The sequence below is a fragment of the Periplaneta americana genome, chromosome 2, assembly GCF_040183065.1.
Source record: "Periplaneta americana isolate PAMFEO1 chromosome 2, P.americana_PAMFEO1_priV1, whole genome shotgun sequence".
NCBI lineage: Eukaryota > Metazoa > Arthropoda > Insecta > Blattodea > Blattidae > Periplaneta > Periplaneta americana.
The window spans coordinates 168,383,316-168,403,407 of record NC_091118.1 but is presented as its reverse complement, the minus strand read 5'-3'; the positions used below and the strand labels follow the sequence as shown (position 1 = coordinate 168,403,407).

Here is a 20,092-nt window from a genome sequence, read left to right as displayed (position 1 = left end):
TAAATGGAACTCATCTCAAAGAATCTATAAGCACAAAGTTTCTTGGTTTAGAATTGGATAATCACTTGAACTGGAAAACGCATATAGAATGTATTACTCGTAAATTGAGCTCTGCCTGTTATGCATTAAGATCCTTATCTACTATTGGTGATATAAACTTACTCAAAATGTCATACTTTGCATATTTTCACTCTGTAATGAAATATGGCTTAATATTCTGGGGTAACTCGTCTGAAGCTAAACACGTTTTTGTTTTACAAAAGAAAGCTATAAGAATAATGGCCGGTGTGCATAAAAGGACCTCATGTAAAAATATTTTCCGAAACTTAGAAATCTTGACTTTACCTTGTGAATACATTCTTTCCGTAATGATGCTGTATATTAAGAACCAAGATAAATTCAGTACTAATCAAGACATTCATCATTTTAATACAAGACATAAATCAGATCTTCATCTACCCTCTGTTAGTCTAAGCTGTTTTAAAAAAGGAGTTCGCTATTCATGTATAACAGTCTTCAATGCACTGCCTAATTATCTTAAAGATTTGAAGAACAACGAGAAAAGGTTCAGAAAAGAATTAACCAAATTTCTACATACTCATACCTTCTACACAATTGATGAATTGTTTATGCTTGTGAATTGAATTATTCTACTTAAATGACATGTACAATTTTATATAGCTCAACTAAAATATGTTTTTATATTGACTTAATCTGTTTACTATGTATTGTATTTTTTGTTTAGCATAACTGATGAATTGTATGTACTGTAAATTGAATAGTATACTGTATAGGTCAACTGATGAATTGTTTAAGCTTATAAATTGAATTAATCTACTTCATATGAATTGTATAGCTTAACGAAAATAAGTTTGTAAATTGAACTAATTTGATTGTATATGTTTGTATAGTTTGGCTGATGAATTGTATATGTTCTTAAATGATTACTAGTCAGTGTAGCTCTACTGATGAATTGTATACAGACCTACTGTAAATTGAATGGTAATATGTATAGCTCAACTGATGAATTGTTTATGATTATAAATTGAATTAATCTACTTGATATTAATTGCACAAATTTGTATAGCTTAATGAAAGTATGCTACTTTGTATTGTATATATTTGTATAGATTTGGCCGATGAATTGTATATGCTTTAAATTGAATAGTAATCTATATAGCTCTACTGATAAATTGTTTGTTTGTAATTTGAAGTAGTTTGCATGATATGTATTATCAATTTCTGTATATCACAACTGGTTGAATTGTTTATGCCTTAAATTTAATTAAATTGTTTTGTATTATAATATAGCTCAACTTATGAATGATCGTTTGCGTTTGTAAATTTAATAATCTGATTGGCTATGTATTGTATACTTTTAGTAGAGCCATCGATGTTGGTCAGTCGACAGACTCGCTGGGCTGCTGATCCGGAGCTGCGTTCGGGCTTGGGTTGGACCCCCCTTTGGACTTTGGTTTCTTCGAAGGTTTTCCCCAGCCGTGGGACTGAAGCCGGATGGTCTATGGCGAGTCCTTGACATCAACCCCTTTGATTTGATTACCCCCTTTGATTTGATTACCTGGTTGGGTTTTTCCGAGGTTTCCCCCACCGAAAAGGCAAATGCCGGGTAATATTTTGGCGAATCCTCGGACCTCATCTCATCTCACTACATCTCGCCAAAATGTAAAAAAATGTAAAAAAATGTAAAAAAATGTAAAAAAATTGTACAAAATTGTAAAAATTGTAGAAAATTACTGAATTGTAAAACTATAAAAATTTGTAAAAATTGTAATTGTAATATTGTAAAATGTTGACATGTTCCACATCTTAAAGCTTCATTGCTCATGTAAGATCTATGGAATAAAATAAATGAATGAAAATGAATGAATGAATGAGAAGAAGATATCAGATGACAGACAACATTAAGGTAATTATATGGGTCATATGTGGACTAAGAGGAAGGCAAAAAATAGGAAAGACTGGAAAATACTAGGTTTGCAGAGAAAGACCTGCCCTTGGGCAGAACACTGTGAATAAATGAACTATCCTAATTAACACTGTTTATAGCTTCAATAAGGCTAAATCAACAGTGAAGCATGTGGTGTTAGACATAGAATCTGCGTCATTCCTCAAACCCTAAGAAAGCTACAAATTTTAAACAAAGTATTATTTTCCAAAGAACCTCTAGATGATAAAAAGGTATCTTTTACTTACCATAAAAGAGCCATGTAAGCATCTTTTTCAACTGGATTGCAAAGAATATGTCCTTCAAGAAGTACCTTAGGCTTAGTGAGGGAAAGGAATAATGTATCACTAGTACCCAAGCTCACTGCAATGTCATCTTTCTTCAAACGCATGCCTGTAAAACAAACATTTAAATATGACAGACATTTCAATTCTGTAAAGTTATTATGTGGAAAAAATTCTAATTACAGTGACTGACTGTTGAAATAGGCCTACATACTCGTAAACTTCATGTACAGTCTTAGAAAAAAGTTTTGTTGCACAGATACTTTATAAGTTCCAGAAAGGAGCAGTGTGCATGATCAGAGAACGAGCAACCTGGTTCACAAGAGAAGAAGTAGTTGAGGTAATGAAATTAGTTTCGTTTCGTTGTATGTCTGATCATGCGCACTGCCTCATTTCTGGGACTTATAAGTATCTGTGTGACAAAACTTTCTTCTAAGAGTGTAAGGTAATATTTAGATTTAGATTTATTTATACTGTCATCAACATTTAATTAGTTATGGTGTATCACTACAATAAGGTAATATTACAAGATTATAAAAATAACAAATTTACGCATAAAGGGTGCAGAAACAATGAGAGTCTTTACTTTAAGGGTTAGTATTTAGAACAATTACTGCTGTTGTATTTTAGTGATGGGACTTGAGGAAATCAATGCATCAGTCTTCTGGCATCTCCATATAATATTTGGAACAAAAAACTTCAATTTATGTGGTGTCTATTTCCACATTTAATTTCGTAACCAAAAGATCATTGTTTTCATATTCTTTGCCTGATTTATAAGATGGTACCGGGTAATAATAATTATTAATGTAGAAGTCGCCAGTGTTTCAACAGTAGCAAAGATGTCACTCGAATACAGCAACAGAGATTCTAGGAATTTAACAGCAGACATATGTATTATCTCGGCTAATTCACACATCACGGAATTAGAAAATTAATATAGAACAGAAAATTAGTACAGAACAGAAAATAAGAGTAGCAGTGTTCGGTCTGATTCCAAGATTTGCTAGAGTAGATATGTTAAATCCCACTAGCAATCATGATTTAAAAATGAAATTGAAATATTGTTTTTAAATTCATGGCTATTACTAAGACGTAAGTCTTAACCATCAGAATTAGTATAGTCTCTTTTTTAATTCTGATCGTCCTCCTGTCTTAGGTGGCCATGATGTCACAATGATGAAGTCATTATTGCCATTTCCATGGAAATGCAATACAAGTTGCCAGTAATATGGAATGAAATTCATAGAAGTGCAAGCTTTTACTTCCATGTGAAACAGGAAAGTAATTCAAGCTTTTTAAATCCGCAGGAACTGTGGAACAACAGGACAAAACTTCAAATTAAAATTCAGATGAAGAATCTAGTAACAAATATATACAAAGAAAATGAATGAACAGTATTAACAGAATTTCAAAGTTACATAATTACACAGTGTAAGGTAAGACCATTCCATGATTTCAATAATAAAATAATATATTCAAATTTTTGTCAAATAAAACAATGTGCATGAGGTTAATAAAAACTCATTAAATCTATCACATCCAACATAATGCAGAGCTTTCAAATAGAAGTTCATCTGTGAGTATGTGGCCGTGTGTGGTACTTGGAAGCACGCTATTTGCTGGTGTTGTGATGATCTAACCCAGGCCTGCAGAACTGTAGTTCTTGAGAGTGATTGCTTTCCTCCGCTCTTTTACCCCACCCACCTTTTCTACCTGTGCAGTCATGGCGTTCTAGTTACGCTCGGCTGCGTCAACATTCATTCTCGGGGAGGAAGTCGATCATCCCCAATAGAAGTGGAGTGAGGCTGACGTCATAGTTCCCCTACTTTGCGAGTTCTGCAGGCCTGATCTAACCAATTAATAAACAGAACTGTTAGATATTTTTCTTGGCCTAAGGGAACAGAGAAAAAAATTGCTAAATCACTTACGGCATCATTAAGTTTCTGAATCTCTCCATTACTGGTATGATAAAATGAGAGAATGACAATTAGAAGAACTTTTCTTCCTCCTTATACAGAGAAAGGCCCCAATAGCTAGCACTGTAGCCTAAGCTTACTGTACTTTTATCACTCTGTTCAGTAAATGATATTGTAGGCCATGGCGGTCCATATAGTAATAGGAGGTTAAGGCTCCCACATCTTTCAGCCTCTGTAAAATCTCTATGTTGCTTTTCTACTTCTAACACATTATATCTTCAAACATTTAATTTTTGTCTGTGTAAAATATACAAAATACCTAATAAATACTAATAAAATATTTCAGATTATTAATGAAATGTTTTCCTCTGATTGAGGTTCTGGCTGATATTTACATCTATTATTATCAGGCAGTACTTCTCATTTGACCATATGTGTCAAAGGAAGAACAATTGTTTGTATGCATCTGAAGTCTGATTAGTGTAATATGTAACTAGTCAGCGATGTACGCAATGAAGGGAGAAAGGAACTGGCCACCCTACCCCATTATCTCCTGACATAGTTGCCTCATAAGTGGTGCCTTCTTGGTATCATTTGTGAGGTTCAGATCTGTCTTCGGACAATTGACTAAACAAACAATGAAACGTTTGTTAAATCTGGAATGCATTCAAATTTTATAGGACTGTATGTTATTTGCATTCATAACCTAATATAAATACAAAATATAAAAAAGATAAGAATTAAACTGAAAAAAATATGAAGTCAAAAATAAAATCTTTATACTGTCGAAGAAGAAGAAGAAGAAGAAGAAGAAGAAGAAGAAGAAATGAAAGAAGTTTAAGAAACAAAGTTGAAGATATGAATTCTATTGACTTACATAATAAAACTATATTGAAGAAGGTGAAGAAGATTATGTTCCATATAAGCAGCAACATTTCAAACTGTTACATCCTACTCATCAGAATTTCTATGTAATTTAAAGTTTCTACATTACTTAAAGTAAAAGAAGTTTACGAAAGTACCTATGAAAAGTATGTTTCAAGCTAAAGATGAGTTTTACAAACTACAGCCAATAATGTTACATTACTACTCCACCTTCATATATTTCTTTTTTGTCTGTAAATTGTCTTTTAAAAATTGTTACCTATAAGTGAGGCTGGGTTATCACCCGTAAATGCAATCACACTACACTCAGGGTTGAATCCAAATCTGTCAACGTAATACTTCGAAATAGGACCTAGATTAGTGTACGAAGGAACAGGGGAACCAAGTTTAGCTTCTAGATCGGGTGCAACTGCCTGAAAACACACAATGCACAGCATACAACATTCACTAATCTATATTCAACAGGCATGTAGCACAGAAACACAATGCTGTAAGTCAGGTCATTAGTTTAAAACATAAGAGCTTACTATGCACAGGGCACAGGACACAGTGAAATGTTAATATAATGAAAACGTGCACATGCCACGCACGCACAAACACACACACACACACACGCACGCACGCACGCACAAACACACACAAACACACACACACACACACACACACACACACACACACACACACACACACACACACAAACAGAGAAAAATGGTGGGAGATAGAATACATTCCTACTTGACTCCTGAATGAACTTTAATCGGATCACTTAACACGCCATTATGACTAACTCGGCATGTATAGTCCTAATAAAACTCTTGATTAGAATTATGTTACTCGGTATACCATATTTTTCCAAAGACCTCCACATGGACTCCCTTCTCAAAGAGGTCCACACCTGTGGAGTAACGGTCAGCGCATCTGGCCGTGAAACCAGGTGGCCCGGGTTCGAATCCCGGTCGGGGCAAGTTACCTGGTTGAGGTTTTTTCCGGGGTTTTCCCTCAACTCAATACGAACAAATGCTGGGTAACTTTCGGTGCTGAATCCCGGACTCATTTCACCGGCATTATCACCTTCATTTCATTCAGACGCTAAATAACCTAGATGTTGATACAGCGTCATAAAATAACCCAATAAAATAAAAAAAAATTCTCAAAGAGTCAAACGCCTCTAGGAAGTCTATAAAAACCAAATACAACGGAACTCCTAATTCCACACATTGTTCTACTATAATGCATAATGTATTTATTTGGTCGATACAAGACTTATTTTTGCAGAAACCAGCCTGTTCTCTTCTAAGTCTCTCATCTATACCGTCCTTTATTCGGTCTAGCAGTATCTTTGTGAACACCTTACTAAGAATAGACAATAGTGTGATCCCACGCCAATTATCATATTTCCTTTTTTTTTTTTTTTTTTTTTTGACAACTTCACAAGAATACCTTTTTTTCCAATCAATTGGGACTTCGTATTCTTTCCAAATTTTTTCAAATAGGCAAAATAAGTTACTGTGCTCCAACCACGAGAAAGTCTTCGCCGGATGAGACGAAGGGGCGTAATGCTGTGAATGAATGTTGATGTCATAAGGTCACACACGTGGGTACTCTTACCTCTATTGGCTAGCTCTCACAGCACAAACCATAACATTGATACAGACATATTGATACTACCCTAGTTACAAAATTAGATCTCAGTTAATCTCCTGGTCTTTTAATCTCTTCATACAGGAAATAACATATGCAGGAGAGCGCATGGTTTTTAAACTGGTGTTATAACGGTAATATTATTTATCTACTTCGTTCCAATCGATGAGGCAATAGTAAGCACATTCCTTTTACGGTTGATCTCCTGGTTGGAGAACAGTAATAAGGTGTTTTTGTTTTATTTTGTAAATCATCTTGCGACCCTCCTCAGATCTTAACACGAACTCCACTTTGGGAACCACTGATCTAATCCAAAGAAATGAATGCTTTATATACTAATAAATGTTACTATCACTGTCAATAACAATACCATGACCTGTACTACAAACAACCCCACAACAGCTTCATTTCAAGCTTGTTTTGAACATGCTAAATTATCTTTTTAGTCATGTTATAAAATTGATATAATTAGTAGGCTTTTTAGTCATGTTATAAAATTGATATAATTAGTAGGCTTTTTAGTCATGTTATAAAATTGATATAATTAGTAGGCTTTTTGAGAGACAAGCAGACTACACTTAACAGCTTACATCATATTAATATTTTAAAATGGTTAATGAAAGAAATTCAATGCATCAGATGAAGTTAACACATCAAAATTTAAATACTAAATTACGGAACTGAGTAAGGAGAAATAACGATTTTTCTACTTGCTTTTTAACACAATGAACTCGTATTTAAATTATTTAGATTCCCTGCACTGGAATTTAATGTCCAGTTTGCTGATAAATTTGCAGTGTTCTGTAAAAAAAAAAATTATAAACATATAACTACACAAGATTTTTGACGCAGAATTTATCACAAACTATGCTGAAAGTATGTACTTATTTATTAAGACGTCTAACTAAGATATTTTGGTGTGGTAAATCTCATGCGACCACAGCTCGTCAAACAATGTGATTGGGTTAATGTTGCTCATAAAAGCTTATGAACATAAATAAAAAAATACATCATGTAACAAAAATATTACTATCTCTACATTTTTTTACTATTAGTATACAAACGAGAAAAATTATTCACATATGCATATATTATTGACACCTTAGACATTCTGTAGAATAATTTTTACAGCAATTCCATTTTACATGAGATTCACTTCCCACATGCTCAACTACACAACATTTATAGTAATCAAATCACTTCTTTCTATTATCTAGATGAAATTACCATGATCACTGTATACGCACATGCACATACCTAAAATATTAAATGTAAAACATACATAGTGAGAATCCATGCAATCCCAGAAAGCATGCAAAAAAGACAAACATTCTTTATTTTAAAACTTACAATCTGAAAGAAACAGAGAAAAACAAGTGACATGGCATTTAATGGAAGATTTTGTAAGAAAATACTTTTGTATGTCATCATCATCCTTCACGAATTAGGCCTCTGTAGACCTGTTTCGGCCCCATCTAGCAGTCTTCTCAAAGGTCTTCCTGGTCGACGATGTCCTCTAGGTTTATTACTTTCAAGCCTCAAACTTTTGTATGTAATATATAAAATTCAGATACCACACAATGCATACAGTAGCATACCTTGATGATCTCTGGCGACCAGTTTTTTGTATGAAGATCCATTAAATTCATTCCAGAACCATCTGCAAAATCTATAGGGGCATAGTCGCCAAGAAATAAGGAACAAGCAAAACTGCTGATCAATGAAATTCGCTGAAACAGAACAAATTATGATGAATTAACCTCAGTGCAATGCAAATGAAAATAGTTTCTCATCAGTTTCAAACAGATGATCAGAACACTGCTGCATTAATTATCTGTTTCACCTTCTTGTATGATCAACTGATTAGTAAGGAATATAAATTATGGAACGTCAATAAATGATTACTGTAATTACAATGAAAATTTCTGTGACTTACCTCAGTATTTTTATACACAGCTTCTTTTGTTTGGTACACTTTCGCAATTTGTGATCCAGTGAACCTTTCATATGCTCGTGAACCTGTGATCTCAGCTAATTTCTGTAAAACAAAATAAAAAAATAGCAACATTAATTAAATAATCATCATATCTTGTCATTCTCCTTCATTTGATCTATTTGACTTTTATACAAATACCTGCTATGCTTTCACATTCCAAAGCATTTTTATTTTGTTCTTTATTAACTCTTTCCAGTCATGTTGATACATGAGGCACAAGTAATGTCTCTCCATGGTCAATTGTGGACATCAACTTATGACAGTTTTGGTATCTATGTAACAGCTCAGACCTGACTGTAGAAATATTTTGCAAACTGTAAGTACTATATTTTCAATAAACAGTTTTATTTTCTAATTTAGCATATGGATTGTTAGAGAAACATCAACATTAAAGGTATATTGGAGTAAAATTGGCAAGTTGTAGCCGATTTAAGTGAACACCATATTTTAACGTTTTGGTGGCTACTTCATTCACACACAATAAACGAAATAGAATATGTTCAAAACCAAGCTCTCAGACTCATTACTGGTGGAATCAAAACAACTCCAATAGATTCTATGAGATTCCTCACTAATATTAACAGCATCAAAATGACAATAGAAGAAAAAGCACTGATTCAATATGAAAAACTTATCAGATTACCAGGAAACAATTGGCATTCATACAGTCCTCTCTGTAGATTGAAAACTCAAAAAAGTTTCATATCCATTGTTCAAGAATTAAAACAGAAAATCACTATCCCGAATTTAAAAGAAAACTTACAAATTAAACCAAACCCTTTAACTCTATTAAATATAGAATATAATCTAAATTTAACAGAAGAAATACTAAAATCAGAAGTAAACATTGAAATACTAAAACAATTGCCTTTAAGAAACAATTAATATTAGGTACTCTCCACAAAACTGGCTTCATTTATACACTGACGGATCCTTGATCTCCAGAGAACAAGGTGCCGGTGCAGGTGTTACGTGCTGTCTCTTCTCACTTTATAGATCTCTTGGGTATGGAACAACAAGTTTTGATGGAGAAATCATTGCAATAAGTGAAAGTCTCAGGAATCTTCTATGCCACATCAATAAATTTAAGAATGCAGTTATATTGTCAGACTCCAAAGCAGTTATTCTATCAATAGTCTCTAAACACACACCTTCATCTCAAACAGCAGAAATAACTAAAATGCTCTCTCAATACCACTCAATAAAAGAACTGTATTCCAATGGATACCATCCCACTGTGGAATCCTGGGAAACGAGAATGCGGATGCTTTAGCAAAGAAGGGCAGCACTGCTCCTTACAGACTTGTTACTAAATGTACGTATTACTCTGTGAAAAGATTTATTAAATCTACATACTTAGACTTCAACAAACAAAATTTGATAACACAATCTCAAGGGAAAAAATGGAACTCTCTGCATCATAATCCACAGTTAATTCCCGATTTACCACGAAAATCGTCTGTAGCTGCATTTAGATTGGCAACAGGCCATGATTGTTTGGCCAAACACCTGCATAGAATTGGAATATATCAGTCCCCTAACTGCCCATTGTGCAACTCAAGCCAAGAAATGGATTCGGAACACCTCAAAATCTGTGCTTCAGTGGCTGGCCATGATAATATCTTTGAAAAATATTGGAGTGCAAGAGGTCAAATGACTTTACTGTCAAACGCCTGGCATTAGAAAACAACAACATTAAAAGTATACAGTGAAATAAATTTTAAAATATCAACGTAATTGTAAAGATAATTTACAGCACAAAAAAGACAAAGAATTTCAAAATTAGCATTATTGGTACTGTTAGTTATTAACCAAGAGAATACTGAGATGAGGAATAACTGAAGCACCAATGGAAAGGTCAAAAACTATTTTGAGATTCATGGAAATAAATAGAATCTGTCCTATAGTCAAAAGAGTATAACAATGAATATAGTCATGAACTCAGTTCGAGTGTACAAAGTATAAAAAAAGTGATGTTGCATTATCATGTTTTACATTTATCACAATTGCTAAGACTGTTTCATACAAACCTGTGGGCCTCCAACTGCATTCTCCAGCTCTCGACATTGTTTTGTTGTACTTGAATCTCGCCAGATTGGGGCATCACTCATTGAGAACGCACCTCTCAACTGATCATGCAGGAACATACTTGACTGTAATGATTTAAGTTTCTGTTGTGCCCCTTTCTGCCAGTAGACTGATCCATGTTGCTGTAAAAATCACACATTCACATCTACGTCAATTTAAAAATACCTTGTACTTTAGATCTGAATGATGGGGAGAGCAATGGTGGATTAATATTTGTTGATAGAGTGGAGTGAACTTTTTCCATTGCTAGTTGTAAAATATAGTTTTACGACATTTCGAAGATTGGTTCTGTCTTCGTCATCAGGTGAGAGGAAGCCTACTCACTGGAATCGTTACATACAGCTGTCTGTATGACTGATCAACGATTGTCAGGAAGAAGAAGACTATAAAGCAGAAGACAACTTATATTACTTGCGGTAGAGAATTGTTAAGGACCTTCAAATTTCTTGAAAAAAAAAAAAATCACCTAAATTTTTTGAGTGACAAAGGTAAAAATTCTTGAGTAAAATAATTAAATTCTTGGGTGAAAAAGGAAAATTCTTGGGTTCTGTGATCATCTATACCTGAACTGCCTGAATTAAAACAGCTCATTATGACAACACGTACTGTTTACAGTTTTATTAGCATGCGAGGGGAGAAAGAAATAGTTTTTTAATGACTAGAATGACAAACTCTATATAATTTTAATTCAAGTAGAGAATAACAATAAAAAACCAAATGTATGTTTAACCTACTCACTAATTATTACAAACAAAAATTATAAGCATTCATTAACAAACTCTGCTTACTTTCATAGTTATAAGATGACAAGTGTTCCAAGTTTGTTCATGCTGTTCGTTCTCCGGTCAGTTAAAACACAAGTAAATATGGAGAAGAACCTTTCACAATTCACATTACATCGCTACATCACCAAGGGAACAGTCAGCACTAATTTGCTTGAGTCAGTGTGACATTTTATCCATAATGGCATGATAATTTGTTTATAGAGCAAATATATTTGTTTTGGTAACATATTTATTTCAACATATTTGTTTTGGTACCTAGGTAATAAATTGCTGAATGTGGGGGGGGGGGGGGAAGAAAAAAGTGTGGAGGAATAACAGCTTTAATTTACGATTTTTCGCTAGTTGCTATTAAATTTCTTGAGTAAAAGTAGAAATTCGATGATAGAGGAGAATATAAAAAAATTCGTGATACTTGATGTGCCGAAATACACGTAAATATGTTACAAATTACCTAAAAACATGTTTGCTATCATTTTGCAGTGTTTTTAAATTTTCGCGATTTTCGCGAAATTTGAGTACGGTATCTCTAAGAATTGTATATCAGAACAAAGAACCTACTTGCTGCTGTTGTTGTTGTCGTTCAGACAACAGTCCGAAGACAGGTCTAAACCTCAAAACTGTTAAAATAATTATATAAAAAATTAATCAATCTTCTTAATGTATCCAGCTGTTTGCTGACAACATAAAGTCCACTATAGTCCACTGTAGTCTATTTAGTTGTTGTTTTTCACGAGAAATGAGGGGTATTTTGATCGGTGTTCATTATAGATGCCTGTTGCTATAGTCCAGTCGCTCTAATTTCCGGCAGCCAATCGTGTTGTAGGTCGGCTACATTTAAACGTGTGCGTCTTGTGATTTGCTGAGGAAGACATTATTCATTTCTTAAGGCTCGATAAATATTTAATATAACCGCCCGCCATTTTGGCTCTTTCGTTGGCGTTCACAGAAAGCACACGAAGATGTTATTTGTCGCTCAATTATTTGCTGAATTACAGTGCGTTTGATTTATTATCATAGGAGCTACGACATGATAATGTTTAACGGTGTGGCGAATAGATTCCTCGTATGGTAGCTCGCCAATGAAAGAACAAAAATGGCGAACGATACTACCTACCTAGACTTTATAGAGCCTTCACTTCCTAAGACGTAAGCAAAGAGGAGGAGTCACACCGGGAATAACAGTGTCGCGACTATAGTAGAGGTGGGGTTTATAGTCAATATATACTGCAGGGCTGTGTCTTCTGCAACTGGTACTGATGATTTTAATTTACTTCTTTTGTGGTTTATGGATGGACAGTATAGAAGAATGTGTTCCAGATCTTCATCATGATTATTACACCACAGACAAGTAGGATTATCAGAAATGTGAAATCGGTGTAGGTACAATTGAGTGACAATGTGACCTGTTCTGGCTCTTGTTAACCCATTACTGCATAGCGTCCTAAAAATGGGACATGCGTAAAATACTGATTTCTATGGAACTTTTTCTTGTTTAGTACAGTTGGAGGCATTGTTTAGAAGGTAAATTGTTACATTGTATTATGGTGTTGCAGTATTTGAATTCCGCGCGAACATTTGTTCACACCAGCTAATTTTTTACAAGATGGCAGGATAACAGTATTTTGTGACGCACTGCGGGTAAGTTCATTCTTAGTTACTCTGTAATGGTGATACAGAAATCTGATTTTTATTTTCACATAATGAGTTGAATACTACAGTTTTCATGTGGTATATAACAACAATAAAATTTTCTTATATGTTGCTAGGTACAAGGTGAAATAAAGTGCCGTCCTAAAAATAGGACGCCATTCAGTGTGAACTCCTGTAGTATCCTATAATATGTATATGGTTTCTATTACATTGTTTTATTTCCAGTCTAACCATGAGTGAAATTCTGGGGTTAATGGAAAATCAAAATAATAATAATAATGAGAGTCTAATATATGGACCCCTCCAGAAGATTTCCATTATACAAATAAATACAGTGATAAATCGGACGACGAGCATGAGGCTTATTTGAATAATCTTGGCGGTAAAATGCTACTTAGTAAAGCGGAATTACAAAAAAAAATATGTAATGATGATAATGAACATGACATTGTTGATGAAAGTATGCCAGAGTCTTCTAACATAAAAGCTGCAACAAATGATTTTGAAAGTACATTAGACAAAAAATGGAGCTGAGATTTCTCACACAAGTTATTACCGTCCGAAAAGAAGGAAGCTAATATATGAACATTTCCAAGACAGGGAAGGTAATTCCAGGTAGAAGGCCATTATACTACTACAACTACAAGTACTATTATTACTACTATAACCACCAACATACCGCGCCGTGGCATCATGGTCTAAGGCATCCTGCCTCGGACTCAAGTTACGGAATGCGCGCTGGTTCGAGTCCTCATGGGTGAAGAAATTTTCTAATGAAATTTCCGCCAGTGTATGGGACCGGTGCCCACCCAGCATCATCATGCATTTGTGGAGCTACGATAGGTAGCAAACATCTGGTTTCGGAAACCAGCTATAACGGCTAGGGGGGAATCATCGTGCTAACCACATGATACCTCCATTCTGGTTGGAGGATAGTCCACCTCTGTTTCGGCATGTGGACGTGAGACCGGCAGCAGGCTGGTCGGTCTTGGCCCTTCATGGGCTGTAGAGCTACGAATTTTTTTACAATCACCACCATCAACACCAGCGCTAGCAGCAGCAATATCACTAGCAGCAACAGCAGTACCAGCGCTAGCACAGAAACAGCAGCACCAGTGTTGGCAGTACCGATGTTAGCAACAGCGGCAACAACAGAGTGGTGGTCCATCTTCGCTTATTTTCTTGATGTTGCCGTAGTAAATTCTTTGTTTCTGTACAGAAAAATGAAGCCTCAAAACTCTTCAGAACCGCTCCTCAACTTTTGCCGTCTCCTGGCTTTTACAGTACTGAAAAGACATGGGGTGAGTTCCCACTAAGGAAAAATTGTTCCCATTCCATCAGGAGACATAAGATTTGATGGTCAACACCACTGGCCAGTTGAAAATGAAACTCAGTGAAGGTGTGCTAATTGTACAGGGAAAGCAAAGTTCATCTGCAGCAAGTGTCAAATTGGACTCCACCCTAAATGTTCTACCCTTACCACACAAGATAGTGTTGTGCAATGCGCAGGCTTGTGTGAGAAGGACAGTTGAACCACTGATTCTAATATGTGTATATGTATTTGCTACTTAATAAATACATAAATACTATTTGAACTAAAAGAGGGGTTATTCTATTCAGCTACTGTATCACTGACCACTATGCATAGCGTCCTATTTATGGGACGGTCCTTAATTTTTATCCCAGACAGTAAATAAAGATAAAAATGGTAAGAAAGCATTCTTAAGTCACCAACCAGCAAACTTAAACTCAGAAACGCATTTTTCAAGTCATTAATAACTTTATGCAGTAATGGGTTAAAAATGTTTGAACATGTCTGGGCAAGTTTTTGTACATTTCCAGGTCATTTGGTTTCTTTTGTACAGACTGTAAAATTTTTCCTTTGTCAGAAGAGAGCCAATTGTTGATCCATAGGTTTGTAAAATGAGACTTTACTGAAGCAAAAGCATTGGATAGAGATATCACTTGAAGAGGTCTTGGTTGCAAATATGTTGCCTGTTTGGCGATATTATCGACTTTCTCGTTTCCAGGTATACCACAATGACTAGGTATCCATATATATATATATATATATATATATACACACATAAAAATTAACCATAACATTAAAAAAACTGCCTGTAAAAACTATATTTTATCACTAGCAATGGAAAAACTCCACTCTACTCTATCAACAAATACCTTGTACTTTATTTCTCGGGTCTATGGATTATAACATAATCTCTGCACGATATGAGATTTTGTCCATTTGAATTTAAGAAGTAGTTTGTTAGGTAATTATAACTTCAAATTAATGGTTCTTGCATAACATTATAAAGATGATCTTCTTACCTGTGCAGTTCCTGATAATGCTGCAACAGTGCTGAAATCAACACCTGCTATTTTAAGCCGATCTAATAAAATATCCACTGCCTTCACCCACATAAGAACGGGAGCTGTAACAGTGTGGCCATCTTTGTGCACTGTTGCACCAGAAGTTGTCCTTCAAGACACAAAAGACTGAGTAACCAACTACAATAAAACCCTGTTTTAATGTTCCAGTTTTTAAGGAATTCCCTTTTTTAAGGAATAATCTGTTAAATCCTACCTAAATTATTATATAAATAATGTAATTAGTTCCCACTTTTAAGGAAACCCAGCTTAAGGAAAATTCCAGTTTTAAGGAATACTTTCAAGTGGATTTTGTGATAATGAAACCCGAAATATTGACTTGACTTTCAATAATCAATAGTACCAGCATAATTATTTGACAGTCCATCTCAATTGATAATAATATGGTACCATGTGGCTGCGTTACTCTTTACAGTTCTTTATGGTCTTGCTTTGCGTTGCTTTCACAGAGTAATTGCTTTGCTTGCTTTGTTTTCGCGAGTTGTTGGATCCTATTTTTTTGTTAATTTATACTGTTTCAAACCGTTGGAAACTGCTGCAAAAACAAAGCTATAATGTTACATAAATTTACACAATATGCCTACAGTAATATAAAGAGGAACTGGAAGGGTAGGTCCTACAAAATAATTAGGTTTTATTTAAGTTGTGTTTCTTTCCAAATGGAGGGGAAGGATCAAACATCGAAATCCCATGTACATGGCCTTGCTTTCTACAGTGTTCTCACTTTACGAGGAAAATATATTAGTGGAACTTCGACGTACACTTTCCAATCAATTACTTAATGCACAAGCAACAGTCTCAGAAGCTGGAATGTTTTGTAAAATTGGCTTCCCACGCTGCGGTCAGGAGAGTAGGTAGTCGACTAATGGCAGAATGATGTGAAGTTTCCTCGTAAAATGAGAGTACTATTTAATGAGAAACATGTTACTGAAATATAATACAATGTAAGGTTCAAGAGCAGAATCCGAGGCATTACATACATGCCATTTTTGTTCTAAAGTACCGGTAACTATAAAAATAAGACATAAAAATAAATAGATCGGCGAATAAATACAAATTTTTCCTTGGATAAAAAAAATTGTACTTTCTCTTGCATAAAAAAGTCGGGGAATGAAAGAGAAGTATTTTCCCTGTGTGTTGTCTTCGATTCTGTACTTTGTCCTAAAGTAACACTTACCGAAATTCAGGTAAATCAGAATCAAATTGAACAACAGTTTCTTGGAGAATCTGTAGACTGTTGTTTAAAACCGCAGCTTTCAACTGGAAAAAAAGGAACGATTCAGCATCATTAATAATGAATATTTGATACAAAGCAGACAATTTAAGCCTTCCTGTCTGGTTCCAAGATTAGAGTTTTCAACAGTACTAAGTAAAATCTATAAAATTCTTAACAAAATTTTCAATTGAAATATCTCAATACTGCAGCCTGTGCAAGTTTATTTTTGTATAGTAAGAGTACGCCAATTTTTTTTCCTATTTTTAAACAGCAATAAACCAAAATCAAGATGCGATTATTTTTTTCTTCTTCACCAATTGTTTTAACCGTTACTTACGGTTTTAACATGTAGTAAGATTACCAGTACTCCTTTGTAGCACACTAAATGAGTGCAGACATAGAGAATTTAAGTAGGCCTAAAAGAAAATAGCACGTTAATTTGCAATGAATCCCGACAACGTCCTTAATGGCATGCGAATTGAATTTATCTGCAAAGTTCAAATTTCGATCTCCGACACCGCCACTAAAGAATCATGTTTCATGATTTACCTGGTCCCAAAATATATTACTAATTAACGACACCGCCTGTCATATTTCATAAGAAATAACCTCGTCTGGGGTCAGGTTACAGCATATAACGATTTAAGCGGCTTCATAAAATCAAGTACTCGTATTTACACTCCCCATCTGCATATTGACATTTCATACGCACGTGTTACCATACACGAGACGTTGACACGTTACGCGTACATTATCCATCTTCTCAATGACCATTGAGAAACGCCTAGGAAGTTAATAAATTACTGAAACTGAATTACCGACAATCATATTATGTTAATGTAATCACCCATTTCCATATAATTTTAATATCATGTTTCAGAAATGTACTGATTATTAAGAATTTTATTACCCGTACCTGCTGAGTACTGAAATCAAATCCCAAATAAGTAGTTTCATTAGTTTCATCCTTTGAATCCATTTTTACGTTTACTATACTATAAATATTCAGTACGTGCGTAATAAATACAGATAAGATAAGGTACAATATCTAATGGTTTAGATCAGGTTATAAAAACAGCTGATGTAAACATGTAATCACGACTAGCAACATCTATGAAAGAACATCCCTAGTATTGTAACATTCGTTTTGTGAGTGTTAACAGAATCTATAAAGTAATTAAGAACTATGAAAATAATTTAAATTTACATGAATGAAAGTTTCTTGTGACGTTGAATAGATAGCATTAACAGGTCAATTATTCCTGTATTTAGTTAGAATTCTATTCTCACATATGCAATGGTTGCTCTCCTGAGTTTTAATTCCACAATTTTCTCCTCAGATGTCACCATAATACACTCATCTGTCTTTCCATTTCCATTTGTTCTATCAATTACATTCAAATTTCAAATATAAAATGAGTCAATGTAAAGGTATCTCCTTATATTCTTTAGACGCCTTAAGGCGCTTGGAGTGTATGAAGGTAAAGTTCCATGTTTTCATGACCTTCGCAAAAGCCAGGCTCTGTAAGAGTACCGTCCACACCCCAGCACTACAATGAGTTAGTGTGGTCTGCACCACTTTCAGACTCCATTCACTTCAGAAAAAAATGTTTTAAAAATGTCACAATAACCTGCAGTATAAATGAATCTGCTGATACCTTAAGATTTAAATTAGAATATGCTTAAACAAAACACTTACTTATATGAGTTTGGACTTAAGTCTCTGCCGGCAACCTGGACTCAAAGAATTTTTCATTTCCCCATCCCATTGCACTGCAGAATCTATCTTTCTTTTTCTTTTTTTTTTTTTTTTTTTTTTTTGTAAGGAAAAGTATACTTTATTACTTACCGTTCTTGGAGATCTTGCTTCTAATTTATCTCTGCACATTCACTACTTAGACCTACTTGATCTCACTGTAGAAAAAGTGAGATATAGGCATATGTCAGTTTCTAATAAAGTTGGCTTAGTAATTTGTAACTCCCTGTTTCTGCAAAAAAATTGTGAGCATGTCATTCCTTGGACTACAAAAATCATTCAGAGATTACGAAATGAGATGATGCTAATAATTGTGAATAACAATGACAGAGGGAACCAAAATACTAAGAAAATATCTGCTCCACAACGAGTATCTATTAGCTACAAAATCTCACAAGATCTAAGATCCAATTTTTTGTCATTTTGTGAGAAACTCAAGTTGACTGTCATTTCTGTTTGTAGGCTACCTGTCTCAAAGAATTGAAATTAATTTTAACAAATGTTATTACAAGTACAAATAATTATAGCCTACTAGAATAAACAATTAACAGCAGCAAGTAATTCTGATAGTAGACCTATGGGTTCATTATGACAAATGAAAGAAGAAAAAACTATTTAATTATTCAATATGTTAATGATATGGTTTTCAGGTTATAAAAAGTATAGTTTTACCTCTCAACTATTCTCAATTCTAAATTTTCAAATGTACGAAAATATACCAAGATCAAGGAAGATCTGGGAAGCAAAGAATATTTTCAGAACAGAAGAGTGAAATAAAAAAAAAAGAAAAGGAAAGACAGAATGAAGTACAAGCAGAGTTCTAATTGATCCTTTAATAAGAAGGTACAATATGAGGAAGAGGACGATGATGAAAATATGTCAGGATTGCAAGAATGATCCACATTATGACTACCACCATCCCAATTTGTCTACATGTATTGTATATAGATTCTGTAACTATGAAAAAACTATTCCTTGTCTAGAGAGAAGGTGACAAAAAATTATATACACAAAATCAATCCTTTCAATAGTCACTTATCACTCGCATCACATCTATGACATATCACAACTATTGCTTCAGTCTTAAGAGCACATACCATACTAGAAAGAGATTAAATCTATTTTGCTGACATATTGTAATATGTCATAAAGGCATAGCCTATACATAAATTATAACTTTATATTTTATTGACCATGGCATTACAGTCTAGAAAATTTCTTTTTAAGAGCAAAAAAAAAATCCAGTTGCTCATTATGTGAGGCTGGGTGAACCCCAGTGTTTTTTTTATGTTATGACGAAAAAACGTCATCCAGAAAATTAATCTACTTCCTTTCTACTCAAAGTTACTCTATTCAGTGAACTAACCTTTGTCTCAGATGTCACATAATGAAAAAGTACAAATAATCATTATAAGCTTAATCAAGATAACTTCTATTCTATACAGGATATGAAGAAAGGACTAGGGAAAATGCCACAAAAGATTAACAAACACGATATTAATTCTTGATCCAACA

The 20,092-nt window shown here is 34.2% G+C and overlaps 1 protein-coding gene across 1 annotated transcript in view; it reads right to left on the bottom strand.

The window, feature by feature from the left end:
- Window positions 1-17,890, bottom strand: part of LOC138694792 (xylulose kinase) — a 37,073-nt gene extending 19,183 nt beyond the window's left edge. Inside the window, exons 1-8 of the mRNA XM_069818864.1 lie at window positions 17,738-17,890; window positions 16,783-16,865; window positions 15,546-15,696; window positions 10,722-10,901; window positions 8,632-8,733; window positions 8,294-8,425; window positions 5,314-5,467; window positions 2,215-2,359 (exon numbers count right to left, since the gene is read on the bottom strand). Coding sequence (XP_069674965.1) covers window positions 2,215-2,359; window positions 5,314-5,467; window positions 8,294-8,425; window positions 8,632-8,733; window positions 10,722-10,901; window positions 15,546-15,696; window positions 16,783-16,865; window positions 17,738-17,800 — 1,010 coding nt within the window. The 5' untranslated portion in view covers window positions 17,801-17,890. The remainder of the gene's footprint in view (window positions 1-2,214; window positions 2,360-5,313; window positions 5,468-8,293; window positions 8,426-8,631; window positions 8,734-10,721; window positions 10,902-15,545; window positions 15,697-16,782; window positions 16,866-17,737) is intronic.
- Between the last annotated feature and the right edge of the window lie 2,202 nt (window positions 17,891-20,092).